The sequence below is a fragment of the Acipenser ruthenus genome, chromosome 4, assembly GCF_902713425.1.
Source record: "Acipenser ruthenus chromosome 4, fAciRut3.2 maternal haplotype, whole genome shotgun sequence".
Classification (NCBI taxonomy): Eukaryota; Metazoa; Chordata; class Actinopteri; order Acipenseriformes; family Acipenseridae; genus Acipenser; species Acipenser ruthenus.
In genome coordinates, this window is record NC_081192.1 from 25,064,690 (window position 1) to 25,079,375 (window position 14,686).

Below are 14,686 nucleotides of genomic sequence, written 5' to 3' on the forward strand. Positions count from 1 at the left end.
ACATAAAGCAAGACGTAAATTGCCCGTGTTTTGCTTTAGGTCTATGGAAATGCAGGATCTAGCCAGCCCACACAGTCGAGTCAGTGGAATCAGTGAATCCCCTAATGGTCCAACACTTGACAACTCACATATCAATAATAATTCCATGGCACCAAATGGCACAGAAGGTGGGTGCCTGTGTTTTTCTTTTCTTTCTTATAATTGATTAATTGTACTGGTTAATACATTTGCATTTTATATTCTGATAGACATTATAATGGTTGGTTTGGCTGTACTTGTACCTATTATCTGCAGTCTTTATAAAAGTTAAATTGTTATATATATATATATATATATATATATATATATATATATATATATATATATATATATATATATATATGTGATTTACTCTGTATTTTTGACATAGTTTATAAAAATGTACAACTAGATTAGTTTATTAGTGTTACTGTTCTTCAAATGTGTTGTACACTTTACAGATTAACTAAATTTAAAAATAATTTATGAATATAATAAAATCTGACTATAGAACTCTTTAGTTCTAGTTTTGTAGATTGTTAAATGCAAACCAACACTAGCTAAAGCTTGCATTTACAAATGTGAATGCTCTTCACTGCTTTACACTAGAACCATAAAAGCTGAAACAGCTCAGCTTGTAGTTTGCATAGAATTAGAAATGTAGTTCCTGATTCATAGGGGAGAGGGGACGTATTTGTAAAAACAAAAAAACAAACAAACAAAAAAGATGCAAAGCAAAAACTATACTGTAGTAAGAGGATAGAGAAGACAGATCAATCACTCGCGGACGTAGGTTTCAAATTAGGCCTGTTGTAATTACTGTTTCATGTTACGGGGTTCTCAGTATAAGAACATCTCTTTTTTGCATTTCTGTCCAAGCTATAAGGTCTGAATATGCCACTCATAACCTGTTGAAAGTAGTAGAATGAGCCTGACTATTTTGATCATAGTGACATAACAGCACACATATTTAGGAATGCAAACAAATAAACTAGTAAACAGGGTCTGCTTTCTGGAAACACAGAATACACAATGGCAGACTGTAGTACACACCATGTTTGAGAGTAACATAGAACGTGATTGTGGGACACTGATTCTTTAAATGAGAGCAGGGTTACTGACTAGGTTAAGCTAGTATGCAGTGACCATTGAGAAGCAGAAGCTGAGTGCATGACCCCAAGTACTGTATAATTAGTCACTCTCCTTTGACATTTTTCCCCCTTAGGTGATACCATCACTATGCTCACCCCTGCAGACTGGTTGTTAAGTTCTAGTACAGAGACCACTGCAGGTTTGTGTAGTTCTGATGCTAGACTGAATGTGCAATACTTTTTGGGTTCATTTCAGAATATATAACAGGGGTGTATGTTCCTTTTGATCAATATTTTAAAAGTAGGAAATTATACCTCTCTAAAATTATGCCCTGACCTGATTTGTGCATTGTTGGTAGTAGAATCAAATTTACTTTTTTTGTTCCATAACTTCCTTTTGAATTGCTTGTATTGAACTTCCTCTAAAATCTTGTAGTCTGGATTAAGACAAAAAATAACTTCTATCAAGTATTGCATCTATCATTAATTAGAGTTTTATTTTGGCATTGATTGTTGTGTCATGCTTTTCGTGTTAAAGGCATGGTTTGAAATTATTTCTGCTGAAATCTGTTCTTTCATAAATGAATTAATCAAATTTGTGGGGAAAAAATGCATGTGTTTAGAGCTTCTGCAGGGAGAGTTTAAACATTTGTGATGGTATGAGTGAAAATGGTATATTCTTGTGCATGCCCTGTGATAGTCCTGAAATATTCAAACATGCATTGCTATGGTGATGTATATTCAAATATACTGTACATCAGCATGTGCTTCATATGTAGTGTGAGCTAAATAAAAATGTGTTAAACAGGACAGCAAAAGTGTTGCAACAATGAAGGATTTAAATGGACAAGGTTCCATACCCACATTATACATTTGTTTTTAAATTGGTCTTTTAAAAAAAAATCCCCCTTCCTGAGGTGAAGCTGATTTATTCCAAAGAGTTGTGGTTTCTCCCAGACATCTGCAAGCTTGTCTTTAACTCCCATCATTTTAGTTTAGTAGCAAGGAACCACCAATGTTAGTACATTGTATGAACATCATTTTGATTTGGTCAAGGGGAATTTCAAGCATACTGAAAGTCCCTCTTCCTGCTGACAATAGCCATTCGCTAACCTGAGATCTTATGATCTTCTTATGTAGTTAATGTTGGAAACTGTCAGTAATATAACTTGTTAGAAGTGTTGTCTCAAAATGTAATCATGACTCATTTGCCATATAGAAAGAAAAGCATGTATTCATTTGACCTGCAATTCACCAGGCATGACTCATGCTCCCTTTATATTTTGCTGTTAAGAATGTAACATTGTATGGTTTTCAATAACACATATTGTAGTTTTAGCACAAACAGTGTGGTTCATAACTGTGCCTTATAGATGCTTTAAATTATTGTGATAACTTTACTCTGGGATAAGATTACAAACATTGACTGTCTAGATGCATGATAATGATAAAGAAGGAAATTCACAACATGCCCAAGTTCATTCCGTTTGCACCAGTGCAAAGTTAACCCTCATTTTTTGCTACGTAAGAAAACATTTTTAAATTTTGTTTTTATAATTTTTTAAAACAACCAAAAATAACTAATTTGATAGTACCCTAGTAGTTTCTTGTTATTTTTTATAAAGTTATTGGATTTTTTTCAGATAAAACTATGCACTGGATTAAGCCAAACCAGCACTGGGCCAAGTGTTCATGATACAGGGATGAGAATATTGAGACTGGCTAGTTTCAGCCTCTTTTGTAGTTTGTTTTGGTGTAAAATATTTTTTTAAATGTAATAGTTTTAGGTTTACATAAAAATGGATACACTCGGCTGCAACACCTGAAGTTGAAAATTTGAACTTAGATTTAGCTTTAGAGCTTTTGGTAACCTGTGGACTCTGAATCTAATTTCTCATTGTTATATACATATATATATATATATATATATATATATATATATATATATATATATATATATATATATATATATATATATTATGCATTTTATAAATACTATAGGTACTATGAAATTAACAAGCCCTCCTCCTACATTTGCAGTTAAAACAGAGCCAATGAGCAACAGTGACATTGCCACATCGACAGCGGACGGATCTTTAGACAATTTCTCAGGATCAGGTAAGGGCTTTTCAAGGTCATGAACAGCTTTGTATCAAAAGGCAATTTATTAAATACAAATGAACCATATAATCCACCTAAGTCAGCCTGCTAAGCAGGCCCCCAAGATATGCCCCTCTTGCTAAATTACCATGATAAAAAAGGATGAAAAGGTGTGCTTAGTTATAATTTAGAAGCAGCTGCCTGACTGTCTGACTTACTAATTATAACTTAAGGCCTCTCTTTTTGATTATTATTATTATTATTATTATTATTATTATTATTATTATTATTATTATTATTATTATTATTATTTAATGGTACGATGTAGAATTTGTCTCATGAGGCTTTTAATTCTACTCAGAAATATGTTGCCAGACTGCTGCAGCTTACACTAAACCATTTTAACAGTACAAAATTACTTAAAAGCAGTTTATGTTTTAAATTCTAGTAATCTATAAAATGCCCAAGTTTTCACCAGAAGAGTTCTGTTAAACTAAAGCAAATAAAATGAAATTTTCAAGCTAATATTTAAAGTGGTAGTTTTAGCTTTCCATTCACTGGCTGATGAGCGTCAAAAATCACCAATAATATAATAATCAGTATCGGACTAGGCATCTGAAGGGGTTTTTTTTGTATGCATTTGATTGAATCTGTTTTATCATATAGAGGTTTGAAACCCTGATTTTGAGGAACTCATTTTTGATTCTATGAGCAGTTTATAGTCAGTTATTACTTTGTGTGAGTGTATGTGTTTTAAATGGAGGTAGTTTTGCACAGTTATTACAGTTGAAAAACGCATCAATTATATTCTGTTTTTTATGTTTTAGAAACAGTAATGTTAAGATGTTACCTTTAATTACAGTTGTCTCTTAGTTAGTATGACTCAGAGACCTGCTGCGTACAAGGCATTAATTATTATCATCAGGCTGAAGAAAATGATTTACCTTTTTACTAGGAGTGGTTCCTGTTTCTTTTATTCTGTGTATTGCATCGTAAAAATGCTCCTTTGACAATGTTGAATATTACAGATGTTTTATGAAAAATAAAATGTTACCTGATTATTTTACACTTCATTTTTAACCTGGTCAGGTTATAGCAATAAACAGAGTAATGCAGAGTAATTTCAGTCTCCTTGGATTCCAGAAGTTCTGTTGGCAAAAAATAACATTTACTTATTTTCTAATGTTTAAATATGTGCTTGTTTGTTTTTTTCTTTTCAACTCTGTTCAGCTATTGGAAGCAGTGGCTTCAGCCCAAGACAAACTCACCAGTTCTCTCCACAGATCTATCCTTCCAAGTAAGGCTTCTTTTATCTTTGAAAAAAATAAGCATCTTCTTACTTAATTTAGAGCCCTAATTAGATCCTTCTGCTATAGCAGGATTTTACGCTGGCTTTGTTTGTGATGTTTGCGACTTGCATATTGTAAAATCGGCTGTAATTATTATCTTTCAAAAATGTCCATTGTGACGTATTAGTCTTTCACAATGTGTATACAATGTTTGATTGCTATCTTTTTTAATTCAGGTCATTGTTTGTGATCAGGTAACACAATTACAATACATTTGTCAGTTAGCACATGTAGCTACATGTTTTTGATCTAAAGGAAGGCCTTTCTTTTTTCTGACATGTTGACAAATAGCAGACCATATCCACATATTCTGCCTACCCCTTCATCACAAACTATGGCTGCATATGGGCAGACGCAGTACACTACAGGAATGCAGCAAGCAGCCGCTTATGCTACCTATTCACAGCCTGGCCAGCCCTATGGAATTCCTGCTTACGGTAATAATATTATTTATTACTTATTATTATTGTTGTTGTTGAATATGTGAGAGAAAAAGAAAAAAAAAACATCTTTCCAGTAATTTTGCACCTTGGTTATACCCAGACTAGCTAAATATTTTAGTTGAAAAAATACTATGCTTATATTAGGGAAACATAGTGTGGTACTTACATGTGTCATTGAAAAAAAAAAAAAAAAAACATTAAGATCATACAGATGTGATATCACTAACTGATTTAGGTACATTATGGGCAGGCATCAAGACAGAAGGCGGACTGACCCAAGCACAGTCTCCAGGACAGACTGGATTTCTGAGCTACGGTTCAAACTTTACGACCCCTCAGACAGGGCAGGCTCCTTATAGCTACCAGATGCAAGGTTAGTATCAGTGTTCACGCTTTCTGTAATAAATGGGGGAAACTAAACATTTATATGTCTAACTGAAAAAAATATTGCCAAAGTGGGATATTTAAAGTATTTTACACTGTCTGCCTTATATAGATTGTAATTGCCCCCTGTGTTATGGCAATGTACAATGTCTATAATTCATTAAGTAATGGTGACAGTAGTATGTGTGCATTTGTCTTATCACAATTAACACATAAAATACATTTTAAAACACTTGACCATCAGTGGATTAACTAGACTAGATAATGTCCCCATTATGTAGCTTTTACCGTGTATTGATTGGATCGCTCAAGATCACCAGGGAGACACATGACAATGGCCAATGTAACTGAGCTGCTGCAGGGGTTAGACCATCTGATACTTTTCTAGATTCAAGCACAGCAATTATTGGCAATCTGTTCCCAGCTGCCAAACACAAATACAATTAGATTTATGTTTTTACACTTTACTTACATGTGTGATAATTGGCAGCTTATGTGACATTTATGTATGTTCAAGAAAAAGAAAATGTTTTGGCATGGTCAAAGCTAATGGCCTTTGCTGCTATTTCTGTCTAATTGTGTCAATTTTGTAATTTTTTTTTTTTTTTTTTTTTACAATTACTTATGGAATCACATTTGTCAGTCTGTTAGTTGTGTGCATGTAGAATCAAACACACAGACACATTGTTTGAAAAGTTTAGCGTGGCCCGTGTGTTTACTACAGTACAGTATATTATAATAACACTCCAGTCTTTCTGACTTTTACTTTAAGTATTAGGAATGTGAGGTTGAAAGCAGGAAACAGTTTGCCCAGGTTTTGAAGAAACAACAAATGGTAGTCAAGATTTAACTTTTAAAGAGCCCGTCTGGACTTCGTAGGCTATTCTCTAGAGAGTTGTACTAACTTCTGCCACAAATATTGTGCACTAATGATGGACGTGTAAGAAGACTGATCAAGCAAAGCAAATGGGCTTCCATGGGAGGCCAGTGCATGGACTGGAAAAAGAGAACTGCTCTTGGGAACTGCATACTAGCCCCAGCAGGGCTTCATTCTTCAAATGCTGGTGGAGCTTTTTTGCTTTTATGTGGGCCCTCATGCTCTGCTGAGGGAACCTTTTGCTCTGCAAGTTGTAGCTTTTATCTCTTTTTGAACTGCCTGTCAAGCTAATTTGTTGTACAAAGAGGTTTTCTTATTTCACTTTTTGATGCTTTTGTAATAAAGATTCACAATTTACACAAATGACACAACTTACATAAATTACACAGCAGCTTATTTAAAATATTTTTAAAAAAAAATTTAGTATTGATTTAAATGTAACTTTTTTTTAATTTATTAATTTATTTTTCTATCTTTTGGCATCATTTATTTATGCGTAAAAGTTTTGCATTACCTACAATTTTAGGATTGAGGCATAATTAAAAAAAAAAAAAAAAAACTATCAACATAATTTAGATCTGTTATTTAACATCATGTAATCAAAGAAACTACAAAATGAGATCGCAAAAGTCTACTGGAAGCCATAATACTAGTACAGTGTTTCACGTTAGATTTCAAATGTCACATTTTTAAATGTGTCAGTTTTTCTTTAAGTATATATGGAAAACTACAAAGTGGTACATAATTCAATATGTTAACGTAACAGTATTCAGCAGGTTTCATTCAACATTATGAAGCAAAATTAGTTAATTCTATTGGATTATGCAAACCTTTTGGCCATAGCTGTAAGTGGTTAGAACCGAGACCGCTGGCTAGCCCACACTAGCTAGCTTGTAATGAACCCGTTTCACATTTGCTACGGTCTGTAAGACCTCCCCTGGAGCTAGTGATGACCACAGGATAAAAGGGCTTTGCTTTTTGCTTACCTGAACAGAGGTATAATTACCTTTTAATTTAAATGCAGTAAATTAATCTCCAGTGCATTATGACAGAAGGTAGTAATAACTAAAGTTTATTTTTGTTATTAGATCTTTGGAGGTAGTATGTACAAATCTGGAACGTTAATACCTTGTCTTGCAACACTTGTACAAGGTAGTAGAACAGATATAGTATTAAAGTAACAGCAGTTTTTGTTTTACTTGCTTCTGTTGCTGTTTGAATTTATACAATTTAAGAAAATGGTAAATTTGTGAGGTAAATGAAAGTTTTCCTTATAATCCATTAAAATAACTGTGAGTGAATCTCTATTTTCATACGCAGAAAGCAAGTGAAAGTGGTTCGCTATTTAAAAATATAAATTCCCTTTTTCATGTAATACAATTTTTTTTTTTTTTATGTAAAAAAAATAATAAAATAAAAAAGGAATCCAATGGCCTAGCTATCTAGCTCAAAAATAAGCAAACTCAACAGATATGTTTTTAAAATTGATTTAAAAATGTCAGCTGTGCCAGCATTCCTGATATGATTTGGAATAGAGTTCCAAAGGCAGGGAGCAGAACTACTAAAGGCCCCCTCACCCCTCCTGATTTCAACTGACTTCAAGGAGCAACCAGAAAGCCAGCATTTGCTTGATCTCAGGGTACGACCAGGGGCATAAGGTACCCATAGTATACATTAAATATAGTATTAATTTAAACTGCACTGATACCTTCATGAAAGTATTGTTTGATAACAGTGACTTCCATATTTTAATGATGAAACCTAGAAAGATGATTACAAAAACTGTTTCTTCTATATGCCAGAACTATATACTGTAGAAAGATACCAGAGCCTTAAGTCGCTTGTCAAGATCAATGCAGATGCAGAAGTAACTTGTGTAATTTACTTTCTTTTTTCTTGTTTTGGTGGAGAAGCTTATTGAAAACATAAATAAAAAAGCGATCAATTGCAACCAAAAAAAGCACTTGCTTAATGTAAAAGTTATTTGGAAAGGATCCAGTTTCCTTTCAGGGATGTTGCTTGCAACAAAGTGGTTTATAATTATTGGGGGGTAAAGAAATTGTATTTTCTCCCAGGTGTTCATTGATGTCAGTATACAGGTGGAGACTAAGGATGTATAAATTTAAATTAACAGGGACTTGTCAGCCTCTGGGGCTTTCCAATGTATATTAAGTCATTAGATGGTATCTCTATTTGATTGATTTAATTACCTGAAGGTGCTTCTTGAAGCCGACCAATTCAATAAAGGGTAGACAGACATGCATATTCACTGGCCAATATGTCAGGAGAAAGTCCCCCCCCCCCTTTTCCCCTGTGCCTCGCACACAACAGCTGTACTGTTCAGCTTATTGTTTAGTAGGCTGTGACTGAAAGCAAGTGGGTTGCCCCTCACCCACCGCCCTTCATTGAAAAGAACTGGGCTATAACAGCCATGATCTGAGCATTGATAAAGATCTGAGCTTCAGGAAAGGAAAGAAAGATAGGACTTGTGTGTCAGTCTTATTTCCTTAAGACAAGTTGCAGCTTATACAGTATCTACTGTTCTTTTTTTTTACATTTGTGTTACTGGTATTTCCTTTTTGCAGATTAAAAAGTTCACAAATAAATTAGCCTGTCACGTTCATAAAATAAACACTCACAAAGAAGAATGCTCTAATATACATGGAGATTTTATAAGAATCAAGATTCATGAGAACTCATGCATATAATACATAGATATACAAGTTCCTTTGTTTATTAGGAATAGTGATTGCTAAGTGTTCTTACAATAATGTAACTATATTTTGTCTTTCCTTTTTAGGTGGCAGTTTTACAACAACATCAGGACTTTATGCAGGAAGCAATTCCCTCACAAATTCTACAGGATTTAATAGTTCACAACAGGTAGTTGAACAGTATTTGAATTGTTTACAGATATGGAAATTGCTGTACATTTACACACATGGAAAAAGTGTTGTATTATGAGATTTTATTTTCCCTTTTTTTTTAACAAGCTCATACTGTCCACTAGTATCTATACATTACAATTATATATATATATATATATATATATATATATATATATATATATATATATATACACACACACACACACACACAGTCACCTAAAAAATAATTGGCACCCTTGATAGATGAGCAAAAAAGGCTGTATAAAATAAACAACACAGGTAATGAGCTATATTTTATGCTCAAATATATGGGAAAACCATATTCTTTTATTCTAATACAATTGCTCAGAGAGTTTTTTATTAAGTAATAAAACATTTTCTCAAAAAGATAGGTGTCACAATTATTGGCACCCCTAAAGATTCTTATAAATAAAATCAAACAAAATTAAATCTGCATTAACATTCTACCTCTTTAAGTTCATCTCAGTCTTAAGGAACTGTATTGTGGCCTTCCATGGCTTCCTGTTTCACTGGGGTATAAAAATGATGCAACACGCATATGAAATCCATTTGTCATCCATCACCATGGGGAAAGGCAAAGAACTCACAAATGAAAAGAGACAAATGGTTGTTGACCTTCATAAATCAGGCAATGGGTACAAAACAATAGCTAAAAAACTAAATATACCACTTACCACTATTAGGGCAATAATTAAGAAGTTCAAAACCACTGGAACAGTGGTAAACTTGCCTGGTAGAGGAAGCAAGTGTATCTTGCCCCCACGCACAGTGAGGCAGATGGTTCGGGAGGCAAAGGGAAATTCAAGGGCCACAGTTGGAGAATTAAAGAACTTGGTTGCATCTTGGTGTCACCAGGTCTCCAAATCTACAATTAGACGCCACCTCCATGCCAATAGGCTATTTGGAAGGGTTGCCAGAAAAAAAGCCTTTATTGAGAGCAACCAACAAACGTAAGCGCCTGGAGTTTGCTAAACAGCATTGGCACTTCGATTGGAACCGGGTGCTATGGTCAGATGAGACGAAAATAGAGCTCTTTGGCCACGCATACCAGCGGTGGGTTTGGCGTCGAAAGAAGGATGTGTGTGCAGAAAAGGACCTTATACCTACTGTAAAATATGGTGGTGGATCTTTTTTGTTATGGGTCTGTTTTGCTTCCACTGGTCCTGGGGCCCTTGTTAAGGTCAACAGCATCATGAACTCTTCCCCCAGTACCAGGACATTTTAGCCAGAAACCTGGTTGCCTCTGCCAGCAGGCTGAAACTTGGCCGCAAGTGGATCTTCCAGCAAGATAATGACCCCAAGCACACATCAAATTCAACATTTTGCAATGGCTATCTCAGTCACCAGACTTGAACCCAATTGAAAACCTGTGGTTTCAATTGAAGAGGGCAGTCCATAAGCGCAGACCGAAGGATATCAAGGATCTGGAAAGATTCTGTATGGAGGAATGGTCTAAGATCCCTCCCAATGTGTTCTCCAATCTCATTAAACATTATAGAAAAAGACTGCCATTATCCTTGCAAGGGGAGGGTACAAAAACTTAAAGAGGTAGAATGTTAATGCAGATTTAATTTTGTTTGATTTTATTTATAAGAATCTTTATGGGTGCCAAACAAAGTACTGAAAACAAGGGTGCCAATAATTGTGACACTTCATTTTTTTTGGAAATAAATTTATAATTTGAGAAATGTGTAATTTTGCTTGATTCCATTAAATCATTAATAAAGTCAAATATATTCCACATGTTGGAAAATTACAATATAGCTCAGTACTGGTATTTATTTTATACAGTCTTTTTTGCTCATCTTTATCAAGGGTGCCAATAATTTTGGAGGTGACTGTATATGTGTGTGTGTGTTTTTTACAGTGGAAACAACGATTACTAATACTTCCAGTACATCTGCCACAGTGCTCTAGAAAAAAAAAGAAGAAAAAAGAAAATCATAGACCAGATGCAAAATTTAGCCAACATATGTTTGCATTTATGCTTTGGAATCTGTACTGTAAAGTAGCAACATTTTAACAGGGTAATCTCATGTCACTCTTCTCGTGTGTTGTAGGATTATCCTTCTTACCCAGCTTTTGGCCAAGGCCAGTATGCACAGTATTACAACAGCTCACCCTACACTTCCCCTTATATGACAAGCAACAACACCAGCCCGACGACACCCTCTACCACGGCAACATACCAGCTTCAAGAACCCCCGTCTGGCATCGCCAGTCAAGCTGTTACAGATCCTACCACAGGTATGGAGTTTTACTACCTTATAATGTTTACAGAGTGCATGCTTCAGTGGCAACATGCTGTGGTTTCACTTTAAAATTATACCTACAAATTCTTCCAAAATAATTTCATAGGAATACATCTTGAATAGCTTATGTTTTCTAGTTTATGTCTAGTGATTTTCTAATTATACAGGTTTAAGTGAAATATGAAACCTAGTGTGGTGAATATCTATGGGATCTCTGAAACAAAATCATTTTTGTGACCCCCACCCATCCCCATGGTTTGCGAGTTAAATGAGAGTTGCGGTTCTTGTTATTTGAAATACTGACGATAATATCAGTGAGTACTATTATTATTATTATTATTATTATTATTATTATTATTATTATTATTATTATTTATTTCTTAGCAGACGCCCTTATCCAGGATGACTTACAATTTGTTACAAGATATCACATTATTTTTACATACAATTACCCATTTATACAGTTGGGTTTTTACTGCAGCAATCTAGGTAAAGTACCTTGCTCAAGGGTATAGCAGCAGTGCCCCCCACCTGGGATTGAACCCACGACCCTCTGGTCAAGAGTCCAGAGCCCTAGTATCAAGAGAACAGTTATTTTTTAATGTAAATATATTTACATCATCAGAATAGTTATGTTTTTGGGGGGAACTTGCTTAATGGGTACATTTTTTTTTATCCACAAATAATTAGAAGCTTAATTTTCCTTACCTCATCTAGGAGTGGCAAACTCAGATGTTACCATAAAAGCATTCCTTTTTATCACATAAAAAATAAACATAAAACTGCTGAATGAATTACTTTACCTTTTCATCAAAGGTGTAATGATATTACTACTCCTTTGAAAGGGGGGCGATACCACAGGCTATAAAAGCATATTGCAGTCTGACTGCTATTGCTGTGTGCACAATTTCTGCCCTTTCTGTTTTGCATGTCATCCAGAAAAAGATGAATTACACAAATCTTTTTTTTTTTTATTAGAAATTTGAGTTTTTCTAATGCCTTCACACTTTTCCATTTAAGCAGTGATTTATACTCTACAATTTGGTGTCAGTCTTCAATCAATTAAAGTTGCAATATTTCTGTGTTTCCTATCCTAAGACTCAAGACTAATCTGTCTTGGCAAGATATTACTTTATCAATATTACAAAGTGGGGTGTAAAGTTTTTAGAGCTGCTCACATTGTTTTTCACATTGTTTTTTTTTTTTTGGTTGTTGTGCTGTCCAGCTTTTTAAAATAGTTGTACGAGATTTTACTGCACACACTGTGTCAGCAAAAGGATGTATAAAGGTGGATGCAAAGGCACTGAGTCAGTCAATAATTCTAATGTTAGTCTTTTTTTTTTCATTAGTGTTATGCACTATATAGTGTACAGATTTTTACTTTACCTTATTTGCTTATTATAAGATTTCGCTGTTTGTTTTCTGCTAAACGTCCCTTGTGCATACAAGCTTGACACTGTTTAGTATTCAGCTTCAGGATGTGAATGTTCATGGCAGCCCAGCTATCATTTCTGCTGTTTACATTGTTTTAATTTATTTGCTTTGTTTTTATTATCTCTACTCTTATCACTTTAAAATCATTTGGATTATGCTCTTTTTTTGTGACTTTGTAAAGCTTGAAGTTTTTAGTTTTTTTTTTTACATAACTTACTGAAAACAATGCACGTTGATGTGAAAAGTAAACTACCCCAGATCAGAATCTGACATTTTTGGCACATATAGTATTTGGAAAAGAATGATATCATTTTTAACCAATCACGCCTAGTCACAAGGCTAGATCTTATCAAACAAACTAGCTTTAAACATCTAACAGCAAAGCTGGCAAACGCACAGACAGGGCTTCATGTCAAGAGTAATATATTATTATTTAATCACAAGCCCCGAAAGTAATTATTTCTTTTTTTTATTGATTGCAGACACACTTTTTGGCAGCCTTGGTATTATAATAGCTCTCAGACATGTAGTACTATATACAGTATAGTGCAATATAATAGAGAGGCATTATGACACTTCCTTCTGAAGTTGCAGTTTGTGAACACATTCTCTCTTTCTTGGTAGGTTTGTGCCATTTAATTATAGCAAAACAAATTAATCTATTAACCTAGGATGTTGTTTTTTTTGCCATAATGAACCACAGCCTTTGCAAAAACAGACCAATTGAAACACTTTTGACTAAAGATATACTGGTAGCTAATATGGGAAAATATTGATTTTCTACTGGTTCCATTTATGTATATAAGTGAATAAACTTTACAGAACCTATATAAAACTGGAAATGCATGCTGCTCATATTATTTCGGAAACCAGGCTACAGAGACTAAGGCAAATGGTTTCCAACACTAAGGTAAAAAGATACTGTCTCTGTGTTCGAATGGGAAGGTGAAAGTCATTTTTTAAAATATTTCAGGGGAGTACAGTACAATCCACAGTGCATCAACTCCCATTAAAGATTCAGATTCAGATCGATTGCGTCGAGCTTCAGATGGAAAATCACGTGGCCGAGGCAGGAGAAACAATAACCCGTCACCACCCCCAGACTCTGACCTTGAGGTAGGAGCGATGGCTTTGTGTCACATGGAAATAAAAACTAAACACATTTATTAGTGCAGGGCTATTTTATTCAAGGAAAATATTAAGGACTATTAGAAAAAAATAGTTTATAAATGTGTTCTTTTTCATGAAAAATAAAGACATTTTAATGGAAAATAAGAACACCTTTAACGACTGTCCAATAACAGACAGCACGGATAGTTGATGCAACCTATTATTAGGTTTTCAATGTTATATTATCCCTCTGTTTTTTTTTTTTAATAAATAAACGCTGTAAATTATTGCATGTTATAGTAATATGGCCAGTTAATTGGTTGGTCCCTATTGATTATTATAATATAAAGGACTAAGAAATGGATTATGCATAGCTATGACTTTGACTTAAAGCCCTCTAGTGAATAACAAAGACAATGGAGCAGCAGCACAGTGCCACTTAAACACAAACTCCCCTGGTTTATTGACTAGGGTATCACTTTCCAGGGTACAGAGTGCAGTATTGATTTTCTTCTTTCTTTCCCAGCGTGTTTTCATTTGGGATTTGGATGAAACAATCATCGTTTTCCATTCCTTGCTCACTGGCTCTTACGCTAACAGATACGGCAGGGTAAGTGACACAAGACAAAAGTTGCATATTTTTATCAGCATATTTTAAAAAAATGATGCAGTGATTTATTATGAGATCTAAACTGCAGCAAAACCATTTGAATTATTTA

At 34.3% G+C, this 14,686-nt stretch overlaps 1 protein-coding gene across 8 annotated transcripts in view; it reads left to right on the plus strand.

Moving 5' to 3' along the window:
* The window catches only part of LOC117399737 (eyes absent homolog 1), a 52,977-nt gene that overhangs the window by 7,883 nt on the left and 30,408 nt on the right, over nt 1-14,686 (plus strand). For 2 of the 8 annotated variants that reach the window (XM_033999104.3, XM_059022224.1), the window contains 8 exons: nt 3,150-3,227; nt 4,440-4,506; nt 4,850-4,995; nt 5,237-5,374; nt 9,063-9,145; nt 11,232-11,418; nt 13,831-13,973; nt 14,494-14,577. In XM_033999104.3, the coding sequence (XP_033854995.2) occupies nt 3,150-3,227; nt 4,440-4,506; nt 4,850-4,995; nt 5,237-5,374; nt 9,063-9,145; nt 11,232-11,418; nt 13,831-13,973; nt 14,494-14,577 (926 nt within the window). Of the gene's footprint in view, nt 1-39; nt 168-1,243; nt 1,310-3,149; nt 3,228-4,439; nt 4,507-4,849; nt 4,996-5,236; nt 5,375-9,062; nt 9,146-11,231; nt 11,419-13,830; nt 13,974-14,493; nt 14,578-14,686 lie in introns of all 8 variants that reach the window. The other 6 variants (XM_033999095.3, XM_033999097.3, XM_033999096.3 and 3 more) reach the window with 6 other exon arrangements.